This window comes from Leopardus geoffroyi, chromosome B1 (genome assembly GCF_018350155.1).
Source record: "Leopardus geoffroyi isolate Oge1 chromosome B1, O.geoffroyi_Oge1_pat1.0, whole genome shotgun sequence".
In the NCBI taxonomy this organism is placed as follows: domain Eukaryota; kingdom Metazoa; phylum Chordata; class Mammalia; order Carnivora; family Felidae; genus Leopardus; species Leopardus geoffroyi.
The window spans coordinates 73,950,544-73,968,258 of NC_059327.1; the positions used below are offsets into that span (position 1 = coordinate 73,950,544).

General features: G+C 36.5%; 1 protein-coding gene across 2 annotated transcripts in view; it reads right to left on the reverse strand.

The window, feature by feature from the left end:
* Positions 1–324: 324 nt before the first annotated feature.
* Positions 325–17,715, reverse strand: part of MND1 (meiotic nuclear divisions 1) — a 65,694-nt gene continuing 48,303 nt past the window's right edge. For both annotated transcript variants that reach the window (XM_045465307.1, XM_045465315.1), the window contains exons 7-8: positions 8,991–9,035; positions 325–576 (exon numbers count right to left, since the gene is read on the reverse strand). In XM_045465307.1, coding sequence (XP_045321263.1) covers positions 470–576; positions 8,991–9,035 — 152 coding nt within the window. In that variant the 3' untranslated portion in view covers positions 325–469. The remainder of the gene's footprint in view (positions 577–8,990; positions 9,036–17,715) is intronic.

The following is a 17,715-nucleotide window of genomic DNA, read 5'->3' on the forward strand; positions in this document are numbered from 1 at the left end:
AGACTCACACTGAAAATCAATCACATGCATTTTCCACCAAGTAATGAAAAATAGTAAACCACGCAGTTTTAAAGGTTATTTCCAAGCATTAATGTGTCCATGTATGTCGGTGGTAGAACCTTCAAAGGTACCCTTAGTTGTCAATATTTAATATTTGAATGAAATTAAAAAATGTTGTCAAGTCATGATGTATTTGATCTCTAAAAAATCATCTGTAAACCCAACTTAAGTGGATGATTTTGTTTGCACAAACCTACTTTGATGACCACTTGGGAATATGGTTATAATTGTGCTTTTGATAGATCAAAAAGAGTGAAAAACATCTCCACATTATACTTTATTTAAAATTAACAAAATGACCAACACAACACAGTTATAGGTAAATGGCAATTCAGTACATTTAGTTGGATAATATTTTTAAAAATCACATATTCACAAGTACACAGATCCTTTCCCAACATCGAACATTTCAGTCTATGTAGTCAAAGTCTTCTGGAATTCCAAAATTTTTATCAATTTTATTTTCTTCCAAACCAAATTTTCTTTTCGCCCAAGATTTTATTGCAAATATATTATCTATAAAGAAAATTGAGAAATACTTTTAAGAATTGAAAACACAATCATAAAACATTTCAAATATAATTATATTCTTTTTTGTTACTTCTATTACTTTCAGAAGTATCAACATAAGAATTTTGCTGTATTTTCAAAAGTCATGGCAATTAATTTCAGAAGAAAATAATTAGTATTTTAAGTAACCAAATCACATATTTATTTAAACATTCAGCAAGTTAGTTGCCAGCAAAAAGACTACCTGCATTAAGAATAATCCAAAAACAGGGAAAGGCTAACAATGGTGTCTCTTCCACATTTCCACAGCACAGGCTGGGACTCTGTTACCTCGGGAATTACAGTTGCTCCTGTTCCCAGAGGGTACACATTCTCTCCAGACCTTTTCCCCTTCCCCACAAATAATAATGGTTTCCAGATAATCAGTCCAGCGTGAGGGAGAACAGGTGAAGAGAACAGAAGGTAGTTTGCCTATTTTTAGACGAAGGTAGGAATAGATGTAGCCTTATTGTCCTCTAGGTGGGATTTAAATGCATTTTGCCGCTAGAAAAAAAGTGTTATATTTACTTAAAAGAATTTATCCCAAGGAAACAAAATAAATTGTGTACAAAGATTTATGGTTCATCTTTACAGCAGTGTAATAAAAGAAAACATAAAAGCAACCTAAATATCTAAACTCTTGGAAGGGCATCTCCGCTCAGGCAGTGAGGGAAGCAGGGTAACACCAACAGGCTCACAGTGCCTGCACTTAGAGAACGGGGTGACAGTGAGGTTTCTGTGTGTTTTTTTCACACATTTTCTCTAACGTATACACACCACCTTTACAATGAACATGTTTTATAGAGAAATGATGGTGCGAAGTTTTCTGGTTCAGAATATTTCACAAAATGTTAAGTGCTGTATTGATAGTGATAATGAAGGGTTAGAAGAGGTTCCTCTGGAGTGTCACAGGCTGAATTGTGTCACCTCCTCCAAATTCATATTCAAATTAATTGTAGTCCTAGAATCCAGTACCTAAGAATAGAACCTGGGTCTTCAAAGAGATGATTAAGTTAAAATGAGCTTGTTAAGGTGGGCCCTAATCCAATCTGCTCGGTGTCCTGATGAGAAAAGGAAATGTAGATACACTGATATCATGAGTATGCACAGCAAAGACCACGTGAAGGCACAGGAAGATGGCCACCTACAAGCCAAAGACACCTCAGAAGAAATCAAACCAGCTAACACCTTGATTTTGGCCTTCCAGCCTCCACAAGTGTGACAAAACAAATTTCATTTGTTTAAGCCACCCAACCTGAAGCACAGGCACACCTCATTTTATTGTACTTTGCAGACAGTGCATTTTTTACATACTGAAGGTGTGTGGCAACTGTATGTTAGCAAGTCTATGAGCACCATTCTTCCCACAGCATTTGCTCACTTCAGATATTTATTATGTCACATTTTGGCTAATTTTCAGATACTTGAAACTTTTTCATTAGTATTATTATATTTGTTATGGTGATCTGTGAGCAGTGATCTTTGATGTTACTACTGTAATTGCTTTGGGGTGCCACAAACTGTACCCATATGAGACAGCGAAATTAAATATTTTGTATGTTCTGATGGTCCCACCAACTGGCTGTTCCCCCATCTCTCTCCTCTCCTCAGACCTCCCTATCTTTCTGACATACATTACTGAAATTAGGCCAATGAATAAACCCTACAATGTCATCTAAGTGTTCAAGTGAAAGGAAGGGTTGCACATCCCTCATTTTAAATCAAAAGCTAGAAATGATTAAGTTTCATGAGGAAGGTGTGTCAAAAGCCAAAAACAAGCTGAAAACTCAGCCCCTTGTGCCAGACAGCCAAGTCGTGAGTGCAAAGAAAGAGTTCTTGAAAGAAATTACAACTGCTACTCTGATGAACACACAAATGATTAAGAAAGTGAAACAGCCTCATTGCTGATGTGGAGAAAGTGTGAGTGGTCTGGACAGAAGGTCAAAAAAAGCCACAACATTCCCTCTAAGCCAGAGCCTAATCCAGAGCAAGGCCCTAACTCTCCTCATTCCTGTGAAGGCTGAGAGAGGTGAGGAAGCTGCAGCAAGAGCTTGAAGGTAGCAGAGGTTGGTTCATGAGGCTTAAGGAAAGAAGCCATCTCCATCACATGAAAGTGCAAGAGGAAGCAGCAAGTGTTGATACAGAAGCTGCAGCAAGTTACCCAGGAGATCCAGCTAAGATAATTCATGAAGGTGGCTACACATTCAATGTAGACCAAACAGCCTTCTACTGAAAGAAGATGCCATCTGGGACTTCTGTAGCTAGGGAGGAGAAGTCAGTGCCTGGGTTCAAAGCTTCAAAGAACAGGATGACTCTCTTGCTGGGGGCAAATGCAGCTGGTGACTTTAAGCTGAAGTCTGTGCTCATTTACCATTCCCCTAATCCTAGAGCCCTTAAGAACTCGGTTAAATCTACTCTGCCTGTGCTCTATAAATGAAAGAAAGTCTGGGTGACAGTAGCACATCTGTTTACAACACGGTTTGCTGAATATTTTAAGCCCACTTTTGAGACCTACTGCACAGAATAAAGGATTCCTTTCAAAATATTACTGCTCATTGGTAACACACCTGGTCACCCAAGAACTCTGATGGAGATGTAGGAGATTAATGTTGTTTTCATACCTGCTAACACGACATCCATTATGTGGCCCATGGATCAAGGAGTAGTTTTGACTTTCAAGTCTTCTTTTTTAAGAAATACACTGCAGAAGGCTATAGCTGCCATAGACAGTCATTCCTCCGATGAATCTGAACAAAGTAAATTAAAAACCTCTGGAAAGGATTCACCATTCTAGATGCCATTAAGAACATCCATGATGCATGGAAAAAAGTCAAAATATCAACATTAACAAATGTTTGGAAAAAGTTGGTTCCAACTCTCAAGGATGACTCTGAGAGGTTCAAGACTTCAGGGGAGGAAGTAGCTACAGATATGGTGGGAATAGGGAGAGAACTAGAAATAGAGGTGGAGCCTGAAGATGTGACTAAATTGCTGCGGTCCCATGATGAAACTTCAACAGATGAGGAATTACTTCTCATGGATGAGCAAAGAATGCGATTTCTTGAGATGGAATTTATTACTGGAGAAAGTGCTGTGAAGATTGTTGAAATGACCAATAAAGGATTTAGAATGTGACACAAACTTAACTGATAAAGCAGCAGCAGGGTTTGAGAGAAGGGACTCCAATTTTGAAAGAAGTTCTATTGTGGATAAAATGCTAGCAAACAGCATCACATGCTATAGGGAAACAATTCATGAAAGGAAGAGTCAATCAATGTGGCAAACTTCATTGTTGTCTTATTTTAAGAAAGTGCTGCAGCCACCCTGACCACCAGCAGTCACCGCCCTGATCGGTCAGCGGCCATCAGCATGGAAGCAAGCCCCTCCACCAGCAAAGATTACAACTCGCTGAAAGCTCAGATGATAGTTAGCATTTCTTAGCAATAAAATTTTTTTTAAGTTTTATTTTATTTTATTTGAGAGAGAGACTGTGTGAGTGGGGAAGGGGTAGAGAGAGGGAGAGAGAGAGAATCCCAGGCAGGCTCCAGGTCACCAGCACAGAGCCTGATGCGCGGCCTGAACTCATGCAACCGCAAGATCAAGACCTGAGCCAAAACTAAGAGTCATATGCTTACCTGACTAAGCCAGCCAGGCCCCTCAGCAATAAAGTATTTTTTTTTTTAATTTTTTTTTCAACGTTTATTTATTTTTGGGACAGAGAGAGACAGAGCATGAACAGGGGAGGGGCAGAGAGAGAGGGAGACACAGAATCGGAAACAGGCTCCAGGCTCTGAGCCATCAGCCCAGAGCCTGACGCGGGGCTCGAACTCACGGACCGTGAGATCGTGACCTGGCTGAAGTCGAACGCTTAACTGACTGCGCCACCCAGGCGCCCCAGTAAAGTATTTTTAAAGTAAGGTAAGTACATTGTTTTTTTTAGACATAATGCCATTGCACACTTAATACATGTAACTTTTATATGTAGTGGGGAAAAAAATTCATTTGACTTACTTTGTTATACTATTCACTTTATTGCAGTGTTCTGGAACCGAACCTGCAATATCTGTCAGGTATGACTATATTTTATGTTAACCTTAATAAATTAATACCTGCAGTTTGATCACCTTTAAAAATACTGTTTTAGGAAGTTTAATTCCAAGTATCAAATAATGATAACTAAATGTTTGGAATGAAGTTTGTTTCTAAGTGAATACTACTACATCAAATAGAATAACATTAATGAAATATCCCCAGTTCTTTCAATTAAAGTATAATGGAATAACAACAGAAATTAAAAAATGAATCTTCATGTAACAATTTAAAACTAATCTTTAGTTTTCATGAGGACCTAAGAGAGACTTCTGATAACATGAGGCACTCCAGAATGATCTGTTTAGTTTTACTAGTGTCTGCATCACCATCCATTCTTGTCAATCACAGTCAAATACTTATATAGGACCCACTGCTACATAAAACAGGGATTAAGTGTATTATAGGTACTTGATAATGTAAAGAGCCTATGCCTTCAAGCTGACACAAGATTAGAGAGAGAAAAATCAATTTATCACAAAATAATCCCAAAGTGTTATGTATATTAAAGAGAAAAGATCAAGTATTATGTGCACAGCACCCAGAACAGGCTCCAAAAGCACAGAAAGATTTCCAGGAAATGAGAGAACAGATGCAACACTGCAACTTCAAACCTGGATCAGGACAGAAAGAAAGAACTCACCACAGTAAGACTACAGGCTTTGTATGAAGGAGGTGTGGGTTCGCATGAGAGCAAGAAACCATTTTATATAAACTTCCAAAGATTACACTTGATCTTAGCCAAAAGGCGAAGAAGCAATTAAACCGCCAAAGATTAAAACAAACAAAAGAACATATAAAAGCCCAGTCACAATGCTTGATGGACCAATTCAAAAAGACTGATGAAGAACATATCTTGGGCTGCTGGATGTCTACCTTCAAGACAATGTCACCTAAAATCTTGACAATTGATTTCCCGTCAAATAATTTTCCTGTTATGTAGAAATTTTTATAAATGGATAAAAAAAATAGGTGTGTATATGTGTGTCTTAAAGAAAGAGCCCCAAGACTAGTAGAATTTCTGTTAATTTCTATGGTGGTATACCCAGTATATATATAGAAACAGGATGGCAATAGCATGCATGAGTCTGTTTATGATCTCACAACATCTATCCCCCCCCCCATTCACTAAGATGCCTCTCACACACAGTCATAACTTCAGTATGTTAATTACGAAAGTTTTATAAAATTTGTTAAATCACATTTAAAGTATATTTAATGCCATAAATCATTTAGATGTGATATTTCTATTACATTTATATCCTAAAGTAATCTCTCATTTTATAAAACTGAAATACTAAATTACTGAACAGTAAACATCCTCTATTCTAGATACATTTTAAGGACCTTTTTAGGTAAAAAGAAAACCAAACCTTAACTAATAATTACAGGACAATCTCTGGTTACAAGTATTAAAGATGTTTTCTTTTTGCCTGTTTTGAAGACAGGTTGATTTTCTGAGGTGCAATTTGTTTTAACTCCATATTCTTATCATAACACTTTTCTGTTGGAAGGAGCAAATTGTAACTTCAAATGGAAACATGGTTCCTAACAGCTGTTTCTGCTGTGCTAAAAATATCTTCCTTCCTATATGATTTTAAAAGTTTTAGGTTCGGGTATCTGGGTGTTTCAGTCGGTTAAGCGTCTGCCTTCACCTTCGTAAAGCATCCTCCTTCGGCTCAGGTCTTGATCTCATGGTTTGTGAATTCGAGCCCCATGTCCAGCTCTGTGCTGACAGCTCAGAGCCTGGAGCCTGCTTCAGATTCTGTGTCTCCCTCTCTCTCTGCTCCTCCCCTGTTTGCACTCTGTCTCTGTCTCTCTCAAAAATAAATAAACATTAAAAAAAAGTTTCAGGTTCTTTCTAAGCTAATAACGTTAGGGGAAAAAGAAGTTGTTCAAATCGTTCCTTTTTTTCATCATAACTGGAAGTTTATGATCAAGTGGAAAATAAAAGCATTTTTTAAGAGAATGGGAAAAGGGGAGTATTTGTTCATCTCTATGTCTAATGTTGTGCTAAAGGGCTTACAAACTGTTTTTATTTAATCCTCTCAAAATGTAAAGTACAGGGGCGCCTGGGTGGCTCAGTAGGTTAAGCGTCCGACTTCAGCTCAGGTCATGATCTCGCGGTCCGTGGGTTCGGGCTCTGTGCTGACAGCTCAGAGCCTGAAGCCTGTTTCAGATTCTGTGTCTCCCTCTTTCTCTGACCCTCCCCTGTTCATGCTCTCTCTCTGTCTCAAAAATAAATAAATGTTAAAAAAAACTTAAAAAAAAATGTAAAGTACATATAATCTACAATGAAGAAGCAGGTTCAGAGAAGTTCAATAAGTCATACAGCAAAAATAAGGAACACAATCTGGATTCCTTGCAAAAGTCAAGTTCTTCCCACCATGCACACAGGCTGCATGTTCCTGCTGCTTACTGAGCTGTTTTGTGAGAACTATTGGGAGAAATCACTTTGTGACTCTTGTCTTATTTTTAATCCACTTGCCTTTTTTTCTCACTCAAAATTTTGTATTTCTCAAATCCATATGATATCACTGTATTTATTATTTATTTATACTTATTGGACATACGTTTCATTCTTCTCTTTTCTTTAATGGGAGCTTGCTGTTTTTACCCTCTTCTTTCCTTATCACTAAAGCATTACATTATTTATGAAATGTATTACTTTTGTAATAAATAAGATTGCAATTTTATAGGAGCCAATTGCACTGATTTTATCAATCTACTTAATTCTAAAATAGACAAGGAAGAGTGCTTTAAAAAAATTTTTTTTAAATGTTTATTTTTTGAGAGAGAGGGAGAGTGCAAGCAGGGAATGGGCAGAGAGAGAGACAAAGGATCTCAAGTGGGCCCTGCGCTGACAGCAGAGAGCCCAACGCGGGGCCTGAACCCACGAACCGTGAGATCATGACCTGAGCTGAAGGCAGATGCTTAACCGACTAAGTCACCCAGACACCCCTAGGAAGAGTGATTCTTTTTATTATTATTATTAAGAAATTTTATGTTTATTTATTTTTGAGAGAGAGAGAGGGAGAGAGCATGCACGCATGCACACAGGAGAGGGACCAAGAGAGAGGAGACATAGAATCCAAAGCAGGCTCCAGGCTCTGAGCTGTCAGCACAGGGCCTGATGCAGGGATCCAACTCACGAACAGGTAGATTATGACCCAAGCCAAAGTCGGACACTTAACCGACTGAGCTACCCAGGCACCCCAGGAAGAGTGATTCTGAAACATTTTGTGACATACAGAGGCCTAGACATGGAGTCAGGAAACCTCGTGCAAATCTTTGTACACCCAGTGACTAATCACCTTTGACTCAAAGCAGTCACTTTAAATTTTCTGGATCTCTGCATCAATACAATCTTACCCATACTCTCCCACAGAAACAGGATAAGCATGAGTAGTACATGTGAAGGCATTATAGACTCTTATAACAGGATGGTAAAATTCAATTACCATTACATTATAATACTGGAAAAACTTCAGTGTTAATTTGTAGACAGGTTTTAACAATACTAATCATACCTGTATATAAATGACAACAATCATTATTTATGAACTTTCTTCTAAACTTTAAGACATAGAGAAAATGCCTTATTAATTCCCATTTCTTAGAACGTCTCTAGTGTAGACCAGAGGATACATCCGTTGGCAAATGGGTTAATGAGGCATTTATATGAAAGCAGGTATACAGAGAAGATAGTATCATGTAGTGGGTTAAGAGCTCGGATTCTGGAATCAGAAAAGCTGTATTCTAATTCCTGTTCCACTGCCTAGCATCTGTGTCACTGTGGGCTTCAGTTCCATCTCTAAAATTAGGAATGATAATCCTATTTACCTCACAAGATTGTTGCAGAGAGAAAACGAGAATGCACCACAGATACTCTTTACAATGCCTGGCTTATAGTCAGCCCTCAACAAATGTTAGCTATTATTATCATTAGCAAGAAGACAAATCTTTCAGATTCCATGAAACTCTTAAAGTATCTTGCATTAATATAAGGAAGGTTAAGTGATTAGCCCAAATGGCTTATCTAGGAAAAATTACACAAAAGTTAAACTCCAAGCAATCATTGGTTTTACAAAAATATGTTGTACGTTAGAAAATGATTCATAAGATTAAAAAAAATAACCTTAAGAAAACAAAATGATTGAATATATAAAAACAATACATACAGTTCTGAAAATGTCTCTTCTTGAACAGAACTAGGCACAATTGCTTCTGCATGTCATCATAGTAAGTATGGAGAAAGTTTAACTATAGCTTATCGGTGCCATAATACATACCAGTCCATCTGTTAGCGGCTTCTTTGGCTACTTGATTTGCTTGACCTGAAAAAAAGTATATATATATGAATCATCATCTTCATCTACTTACAGGTTCATTTTTTACATGAATAAAAGTTTATACAAATAAAACTCTATGTAAAAAGCTCAAATTGTGACATATCATATCCCACAAATCTGCTCAACTCCCCAAAGAAATTTTAGATAGCTGCAATTATATTAGTCATGAATAACCATGACTGTAAACAATTAGTTTGAATCACTGAGTCATGACTGTAAACAATTTCCTTTTCATAAATGTCCATTATTATTATACTTGTTCCTTTAAAGATAATATGTTTAAGTGAGATGTATTTCTCAGTTTACAGCATCAAGAGGATAAAATACTTTGAGTTTAACAAGAATTTTAGATTATATATATTAGATCACAATAAACCTGACCTTAAAAAAATTTAACAGTCATACAGTAGCCGCATAGGATAAAATATTTAATTTATATTTATACATCTTGCTATTAAATGTATCTGTATCTATGTCTTTCAAGTTAATCTACCCAGCACGTAACAGTTCCATGATCAACTGAGCATAAATATTATTTATTATGATGACATTTATTGAAAAATAATTTTTATACTACAGAACTCACCATATTGAAGCGTACAATTCAGTAGGTTTTAGAATATTCACAGGGTTGTAAAACCATCATTATTTTCCAGTTTTTGTTTTATGTTTCAAGTTTTTATTTAGATTTTTAGTTAGTTAATATAAATAGTGTAATATTAGTTTCAGGAGTAGAATTTAGTGATTCATTACTTACATATAACACCCAGTGTCCATTTTTTTTATTATAGCCATCCAAAGCATGGTGATTTTGGTTTTGATTTGCATTTCCCTAATAATGAATGATGTTGAGAACCTTTTTAAATGCTTATTGACCATTTGTATATTTTCCTTGAAAAAATGAATCCTTTGCCCATTCCTAATTTGTTTTTTTTAATTGTTCAGTTGTAATTTTTAAAAAAAATGTACATATACATTTTGGATATTGGACACTTGTCAGATACAAGATTTGTAAATATTTCTGTAGATTTTCTTTTCACCTTTTTTTAAATTTTCATTTTCATTTTTTAGAGAGAGAGAGAGAGAGAGAGAGAGAGAGAGAGAGAGAAAGCACATTTGGGGGAAAGACAGAGGGGGAAAAAGAATCTTAAGCAGACTCCATACCCAGTGCAGAGCCCGAGGTGGGGCTGGATCCCACAACTCTGGAATCATGACCTGAGCCAAAATCAAGAGTCAGATGCTTAACCAAATGAGCCATCCAGGAGTCCCTCTTTTAGCTTTCTTGTGAAGGTATTTTGATACACAAAAGTTGTTAATTTTGATGAAGTCAAATTGATCTATTTTTAATTTGGTTGTTTGAGCTTTGGTGTCCTGTCCAAGAAACTGCTGCCTAATCCAAGAATACAGAAATACACACTTGTTTGCTACTAAGAGTTTTATAGTTTCTTACATTTAGGTCTTTGATCTGTTAGTTTTTGCATATGGTCTGAGATGGGAGTCCAGGTTGATTCATTTACATGTAGATAACCAGTTGTGCCTAGCACCATTAGTTGAAAACATTATTCTTTCCTGACTGAATGGTCTTGGCATCCTTGTTAAAAATCAGTTGGGTTTAGGGGCACCTGGGTGGCTCAGTCAGTTAAGCGTCCGACTTCGCCTCAGATCATGATCTCGCAGTTGGTGAGTTCGAGCGCCACTTGGGGCTCTGTGCTGACAGCTCAGAGCCTGGAGCTTGCTTCAGATTCTGTCTCCCTCTCTTTCTGCCCCTCCCCTGCTCATGCTGTCTGTTTCAAAAAGAAATAAACAGTAAAAAAAAAAAAAAAAAAAAAAAAATTAAACATCAGTTGGGTTAACTTCTGGACTCTCAATTCTAGTAACCTCTCATTAACCAGTATGTCTCTACCCCCCCCCCCCCCCCCAGTAATCTAAACCCAACGTGGGGCTCAATCTCACAACTCCAAGATCAAGAGTCGCATGCTCTACTGACTGAGCCAGCCAAGTGTTCCTGCACGTCTATTCTTACAATAGCACCACACTCTCTTGATTATTGTAGCTTTGTAAGAAGTTTCGAATTTGGGAAATTTGAGTCTTTCAACTTTGTTATTCTCTTTCAAGATTTTTTTGGCTATTCTGGGTCTCCTATATTTTCATATGAATTTTACGATCAACTTACTAATTTCTACAAAAAAGTGGTTAGTATTTTGATAGGTTTTACATTAAATCCACAGAACAATTTGAGGAGTATTTCCATCTTAACAATGTTAAGTCTTTCTATAAACACAGAATGTCTATTGATATAGGTCTTTAGTTTCATTCAATGTTTTGTACTTTTCAGGACAAATATTACACTTCCTTGACTAATTCTATTCCTAAGTATTTCATTCATTTGGGTGCTATTGTAAATGAACTTTTAAAATTTTATTTTCAGATAGTTCGTTAGTATATAAGATACATGTGATTTTTGTATATTGACTTTTTGTATCCTATAGCCTGCTGACCTCACTCACTATTCAACATGGATACTTTTCTCTTTTTTGCCTAATTGGGCTGTCTTGAACTTTCAGTACAACGTTGAAAGAAGGGGTGAAAAAGGTCATCCTTGGGGAAAGCATGCAGCCTGTCACTATTCAATAGAATGTTTGCTGTAGATTTGTTGTAGATGCCCTTTTTAAATTGAGGAAGTTCACTTCTATTCCTAGTCTGTTGAGTGTATCATGAAAGGGTGCTGGATTTTGTCAAATATTTTTTTGTGTATTAAGACAATCATGTTGTTTTTGTCACAAATTGCATTATATATTTTTTGCCCAACAAAAGAGGATTACCATTTTTGTGTATGCAGCTGTTTTTTAAATAAAATAGGAGAACCATAAGGAGATACAAACAAAAATAGATATATACTCTTTTCTATATTTACCTATGAAGTAAACTTTACCAGTGTTTCTTCATGTCACTATGCAGTGTCCTTTCAATTCAATGAGAAAGACTTCCATATTTTTTAGGGCAGGTCTGCTAACAATAAACTCTCTCAGTTGTTGTTTACCTGTTTACCTTACTTTTCCTTCATTTTTGAAGGAAAATATTTCTGGATATAGAATTCTTGGTTGACGGTTATTTCCCCCCTTAATCATTTTGAATATGTCATCACAATGTCTTTGGCCTCTATGCTTTCTAATAAGAAACAAGTTGTTAATCTGATTAAAGGTTCCTTGTATATGATGAATCACCTCCTCTTTGTTGCTTTCAAGATTCTCTACCATTTGACAATTTGAGTATGATGAGTCTATATGTGCATGTTTTTGGACGCTGCCCTAAGTTGGAGTTAAGTTTTTTTGATGTATAGATTAATGTTTTTCATCAAATTTGAGAAGTTTTCAGCTTTTACTTTTTAAAATATTCTTTGAGCCCCATTCTCTCATCCTCTCCTTCTGGGACTTCCATTATATATGTTGGCACTCGTGACGCCATGACACAGGTCTCTTGAGACTCCAATGAGGTTTCTTCATTCTTTTTTCTTTCTGTTCCTCAGACTGAATGATCTCAACTGAACTATCTCCAAGTCACTGATTCTTTCTTTTGCCTGTTCAATTTGGCTATTAATCAATCCCAAGTGAAGTTTTCGTTTCAGTTATTATAGTTTTCAACTCCAGCATTTCATTTGGTTCCTTTTTAATAATGTCTACCTCTTTGCTGATACTCTCTATTTGGTGAGATATCATTCTCAGACTTTTCTTTAGTTCTCTAGGCATGTTTTTCTTTAGCTCTTTTAACATATTTAAAATAGCTGACTAAAAGTCTGTGTCTAGCAATCCAACATCATGTATGTTTCTGTGCATAAACCATACTTTCTTTGTAGATCTTGCAATTTTTTTGTTGTTGAAAATTGGGACATTTTAAAAAACATAATGTGGCCACTCTAGAAATAAGATACTTCCTCCCTTCCCAGGGTTGTTGTTTTGGTACTTGTTGTGATTGTTTGTATAGCGATTTGTCTGAATAAATTCTGTAAACTCTGTATTCTTTATTATGTGAGGCCACTGAAGTGTCTAGTTCGTTTACTAGGCAGTTAATAATTGAACAGAGATTTCCTTAAACACCTGGACTAAAACTCCAGGTCTTTGCTGAGTGGCTCTCTGTGTGTGTTGGGGCAGGTTTCAACACTCAGCTAGGCAATTTACAACCCTGTCTTAGCTTTCAGTTCCTATATGCCCTGAGTGCCAAGGTCTGCTAGAGGTGGGACTTTCCTGGGAATGTGCATAGCCCTATGCATATGGCCTTCCAGATTTCCAAAAATCTGGTGCTTTTCAAGACACCTATAACATGTCTTTCAACCTCTCCTTGTAAGCTCTTTGATTAGTCTACTGTTTGCCTTAACTGGTATTCATCAGTTCAAACAGCTATGGGGTCAAAACTCTTGTCTATAATTGTTTTAGACAACTGCTCCCCAAGAAGCAGTTAGTACTGGGCATACTACAAGCCAGATCAAATAAAGATAATTCTTCCTATTGGTGTTTTCAGAGAACCATCAAAGATGTCAAATAGTGACAACTTGGGAAAATGAGGGTCTTAAAGAGCTCCAGCTCCAACTTACTCCCTCTGATACCAGGAATGCAGGGCTCTTAGTTTTCAAGATTATTGCTGAGCTATAGAGAAGGGGATAAGAATAGAGCAAGTTAAAATACCACAAAACTTATTATTCTTGCTGATATTCAGCCATTTTTCTTGAATAGGCAAATCTTTGGTTCTTTTCCAGAATTCTGGAAAAGTTGTGACAATTTTTGCCAGCTTTCCTGGAAGGATAAATTTTCAGAGGTCCTTACTCCATCATTTTCACTGTCATCCTGGCATTTCCAAAAATATTTCTTAAGTACTTCTAAGATCTACTTTTAAGTATTTTTTTAGGAATTCAATGTTTACTACAACTTATTTTATCTTTTCTCACTTCAGTAATGGTCAGAGTAGCTAAAATTAAATTTCATGTTTCATACATTATTACTCTCACTTCTCACTTCTTAGATATCTGTAACTAAACCTGCTAATAATTAATGTAGATACCAATAATCAGCTAACATGATGAAATTTAATTGTTCCTGCAAGAATTACTGAGAAATAAGTAAAAGATAATACACTGCCAGGTCTCTATGAACATAAAAATTAGTTATTATCAGCAGAAAAACTTTCAAAATAAACTATGACTGAGATTACCCTGATGGTTGTAATATGGGTGCTGTAGCCACACTATTAAGAACCAAATCTTATTAAACTCAACTTGTGAAACTCATGATCCTTTAATCCAGTATAATCTTTTATGCAATAACATGATAGTCAATATCCTATGAAACCTCTCATTAGCAAAAAGCACGTTTTAAAAGCAGTAAGCTCTCTGGGGAAAGGAAATAATCTCATCTGGGGGAATAGAGATTAAAATCTAAAAAAATTATCTAGATTTAGTAATAAGGAATTACTGCCATTTACTACTTAAATGTTTAAATTTCTTGAATCTATGGGTTTATAATTTACATCAAATTTGAGAAAAAATAGCCTTTACTTCTTCTGATATTTATTTCTTCAGGTATTTTTCAGGGTTGGACACATACACATACACACACCACCCTATGCCCCCAGCATACACTCCTTTTGGGACTTCGATTACACATATATTAGGTCACTTGAAGTTGTCCTACATTTTAGGGATGCTATTTGCATTAAAAACATTTATTTTTCCTGAGTTTCATTTTGGATACTCCCTACAGCTAGCCTTCAAGTACACGAATCCTATTTGACAATAAATTGTATATTAAAAAAAAAAAAAATACATGAATCCTTTCTTTTGAAAAGTTTAATCTGCTATGAATCCAATCCAGTTTCTCATTTCAAATATTATGGTGTTCAACTCCAGGACTCTGACATGAGTTTTTATATCTTCCATATTTTTTGTTTTTTTTTCTAATGTTTATTTTTGAGAGAGAGAGAGACAGAGCATGAACGTGTAAGGCGCAAAGAGAGAGGAAGACACAGAATCGAAAGCAGGCTCCAGGCTCTGAGCTGTCAGCACAGAGCCTGATGTGGGGCCGGAACCCACGAACCTTGAGGTCATGACCTGAGCCAAAGTTAGATGCCCAACCAACTGAGCCACCCAGGTGCCCCTATATCTGCCGTATTTCTACCTAACTTTTGGAACATATACAATACATTTGTGATAGCTTTTAATGTTATGGTCTTCTAATTCTGCTATCTGCATCAGCTCTGGGTCAGTTTTGATTGAAGGATTATTCTTTTCATTAAGGGTCACGTTTTCCCACTTCTTTGCATGCCTGGTAATCTTTCATTGCATGCTAGACACTAATTTTATTTTGTTGGGTGCTGAGCAGGTTTGTATTCCTGTGGATATTCTTCAGCTTTGTTCTGGGATGCATTTAAGTGACTTTGCAATATAGTCTAATGTTTTCAAGATTTGTTGTTATGATTTGTCAGATGCGTGGAGGACAAAGCTCAGTCTAGGGCTAATTAGTCCTTGCTAGTGAGGCAAGATGGTCTTGAGTGCTCTACCCAGTGCCCTATGAGTTATGAATTTTTCTAATCTGCTTGGTGAGAACAGGCACTACTCTTGGTCCTGTGTGAGTGCTAGACACTGTTCCTTCTAATTCTTTGAAACTGTTCTTTCCCCAGCTTTGGGTAGTTTCCTCATATGCATGCACCAAATACTTGAGGGGAACCCTCTGTAGATTCCCAGGGTTCTCTTTCTGTGTAATTTCTCCTCTCTAGTAGGCTGTCCTGTGAACTCTAGCCACAATGGTCTCCTTGATTCTCAGTTCCATCTACAGGGCTCTGCCTAGGTTCTCCTTCCTTGTGCCACACCCCAGAAACTCAATAAGCTGACACAATTTTAAGACCTAATTTGTTTCCTTTCTCTAAGAAGCATTGTCCTTTATTGTCTGATATCAAGTATCTTAAAAACTTATTTGATGTATTTTGTTTGTGTTTTTTAAGTGGGAGGATAAATTCAGTCTGTTACTACTCTATCTTGCCTACTAGTGGAAGTGCCACATCTGAGTAAAATTTTGTTAGCTGTTCTGAATTTTAAAAGCAGAGGAATTGGGCATTTCTCTATAAAAGTATGAACTGAAGTTAATCTAAAATTCTTGCTTTGATAGTTTTTTTTCCCCCTTCTGATTATAGTGTGGTAGCTTTCCATAGAAAAAAATATCTTACCTTAAAAAATATTAAAAAGATATCTTACCTTTACATCTAAAATAGATTTATGGAATAATGTGATTATCCTACATAACTGCTATCTATTAAATATGTTGTAATTTTCTATAATTAATGCATTTTATAAAGATAGATATTTTTAATGGGGTAAAATAAAAATAATACAAAGCCAGGAAGGACCCTTATCCTCTCATAACCCTACAAAGATCAGAAATGTACAATGTAAAAATGTCAAAAATTAATACACATGTAATGGATTCACCATTACAAAATTCTACAGCATCCAAATATGGATCCATCTTAGGTGACTACATAATTAAATATGAAAAGATAATCTAGGTCTGATGTTGATGAAGAACGGTAAAGTCTCTTAAGTCACTGTAAACCAGAAAACATTTTCTTCTCATTCACTTAGACCTCATAGCCTGCATAATACTCATTCACACTGGCATGTTTTCCCTTAGGTTGAGAAATAAATCACCAAAGAGAAGGCTTAAGATGGAGAACAGAATTCAGGCAACCAGCATAAACTAGTTACAACTTCCTCCTCAACCATGCTATTCTACTTTCCAGAAAATTCATCATCCTTTATATACCTTGAAATTTCTTCCATCAAATTTCATCACCCTTCTAAGAGGGGAGGCAATTGCCAAAATTGCTGCTTGATCCAGAGGTACAAGGAATGGCAACAGCTGAAATTACATGCCTGAATTAAAAGTTTTCCCCATTCATGAATCGATCTGGCACAATTCTCTATCCTTGTGGATTTCCTGAACTGCATGATGATCCACTGGCACAGGATCACCATCAGTATAGTTTTGTAAGACTAAATAAGTTTCAGTCATTCTGGAGTAGACAGAAGTAATTAAAATTAGGAAAAGGACTGTAAAAACAGGTCATAAGCAGAAGTGATGTCAGGCAGGTCATGTGCCCAGGGAAAGAGCAACGGCAATATAACGGGGACCATGAGGTAGAAAAGCAGAAGCCTTGACTGGGCATGGCTATGAGTTGTAGGTCACTGACAGAAGAGAGAATGAAATGGGTAAGCAAGTAATTGGCACTATCAGGGAAAAGTCCCAGATTTACACAAAACTGAAATCAGGAAGGAAGGCAGAGCCAAGAAAGAGTAATAAATGAAGGATCAGATTTGATAACTGTGAAAACAGAATTCCCATGATGACCTACTACAGGGTACAGACATGTTGATCCTAAAACTAAACCACCTGGAGGCATTCAATCTGGGTGAGAAACCCGTTCTCAAAGCTCTCTTTCATGAGAAGCTGCTCAAGACACACACTGGACATCCTAACAAGCAGTATATAATTCCTTTTAAAGACGAATCATGAGCAGGCCTAGCTTCCTCATAGTAACCTACGGCACCGCTTTGAGGTGCTCGTGTTCAAGCAGGGTCATTTGATATTAGTTAAAACTTTGAAACTGATAAAAGTCATTAATT